Source organism: Phaethon lepturus, unplaced genomic scaffold (assembly GCF_000687285.1).
Source record: "Phaethon lepturus isolate BGI_N335 unplaced genomic scaffold, ASM68728v1 scaffold2009, whole genome shotgun sequence".
NCBI classification, from domain to species: domain Eukaryota; kingdom Metazoa; phylum Chordata; class Aves; order Phaethontiformes; family Phaethontidae; genus Phaethon; species Phaethon lepturus.
Genome location: NW_010561060.1, coordinates 1 through 1,423, shown reverse-complemented (window position 1 = coordinate 1,423; position 1,423 = coordinate 1). Strand labels below are relative to the sequence as shown.

Below are 1,423 nucleotides of genomic sequence, written 5' to 3'. Positions count from 1 at the left end.
TGTAGCGGGCCACGATGGGCGGCCGCAGCAGGTTCTGCACCGAGGACGAGCGGTCCGAGTTGCCGTAGAAAACCTGGGGGGAGGTCGCGATTAAGGAGCTGGAAATCCTGCCTCATGAATTTGGGGTGCTTCTGCAGAGCAGAGGAGGAGGAAGGCCCCCCTCTCCCACCCTCAAAATAAAAGACTTGAAAAATATCAGGGTGCAGAATATTTTTGTCATGCTGATTGGGTTTTCTGAGTAAGTGACTTTCCCTCCTTGTTCCTCCATTTTTTCTGGTTAGGCTAGACTTAATCTCACCCCATTTTCTCTCATTCGCCTTCGTCCAGCAGGGCACCATGTGTTTGGAGTCAGTGTGCCTGACCCTGGCTGTTTGCAGTTCATGAGTCAGGCTCCCAGACGTGCCAATATAGACCAAAAAATTGTATTTGGAGACCCTTCCCCATTGCTTGGCCACACTGCCATGTCTCCCACTGCCATGATCTGTTTTTTGGAGAAAGCTCAGCATCTCCCCAGGGCTGTGGGAACCCTGCAAAGCCATCAGAGCCTCCCACGCTGTGACGGGGCCATCCCCATGGATGGACACGGGAGGATGCCTGGGAGGCAGCATCTGTGGCATCCCCCAGCCCAGCTGGGCTGCACGAGGCCCACAGGCACCACTGTAGGTTCCCCCCAGGGCAATTTTTCGCTTCAAACCAACCACTAAGTGCAACATGGAAACAGCTCGGTGGGTTGTGACTTAACTAGTTGCGAATTTTGTCTCAGGGGTTCTTCTGCATCAGCATTGTGCACTAGTCCTGGCCTTAAGGCAAGAGCAGGACCCCCCATTTTGCAGTGCCCAGGCACAGCTGAGATTGTGCGGCCCCAGCCAAGAAAGGGGTTTTACCATGGAGGTGCCACTTCCCCTGCGATGCCAGCTAATGCCTCTATCCTGCCGAGTTTATCCTAGACTCCACCATCATCATTAGCAAAAAAATGCATTTTTTCCTTCTGTGGCTGGTCAGTGTGGCATTTGCTCTTGCCACGGTGGGGGGGACACCCCTCTCCATGCTGCCCCCACATGTGGGGTAAGCACTGGGCCCATCCACCCTGCTGCTTCCACAGGAACCCCTCTTGGGGCACCTCCCTACTGAGACCCAATGCTTTCATATCACCAGACGTGCCCCCCCAGCCCACCAGTGGCTGAAGCACAAAGTCTACCAACCCGGTTGTTCCCGGTCTGATCTTTGTAGTAAACCCAGTTGAGGTTTTCGTCGGTGCGGTACTGCACGCTGTACTTGGTCATCCACTCGTCAGCATCGCAGCGCCCTTGTGTGAGGATCCCCGAGATCACCTTCACCTCCTTCAGGTCGATCTGCAGCCATTGCCCGTTGTCCTGGTACTTTGAGAGCCACGCGCACCTGGGGGGACACCGCCGGCCCCGCT

General features: G+C 55.5%; 1 protein-coding gene across 1 annotated transcript in view; it reads right to left on the bottom strand.

Annotated features, from left to right (window-relative positions):
* RS1 (retinoschisin 1) overlaps nt 1-1,397 on the bottom strand; it is a gene marked incomplete at its 5' end in the record, with an annotated part of 1,788 nt that extends 391 nt beyond the window's left edge. The window contains 2 exons of the mRNA XM_010293844.1: nt 7-73; nt 1,203-1,397. Of these exons, the coding sequence (XP_010292146.1) occupies nt 7-73; nt 1,203-1,397 (262 nt within the window). The remainder of the gene's footprint in view (nt 1-6; nt 74-1,202) is intronic.
* Nucleotides 1,398-1,423: the final 26 nt, after the last annotated feature.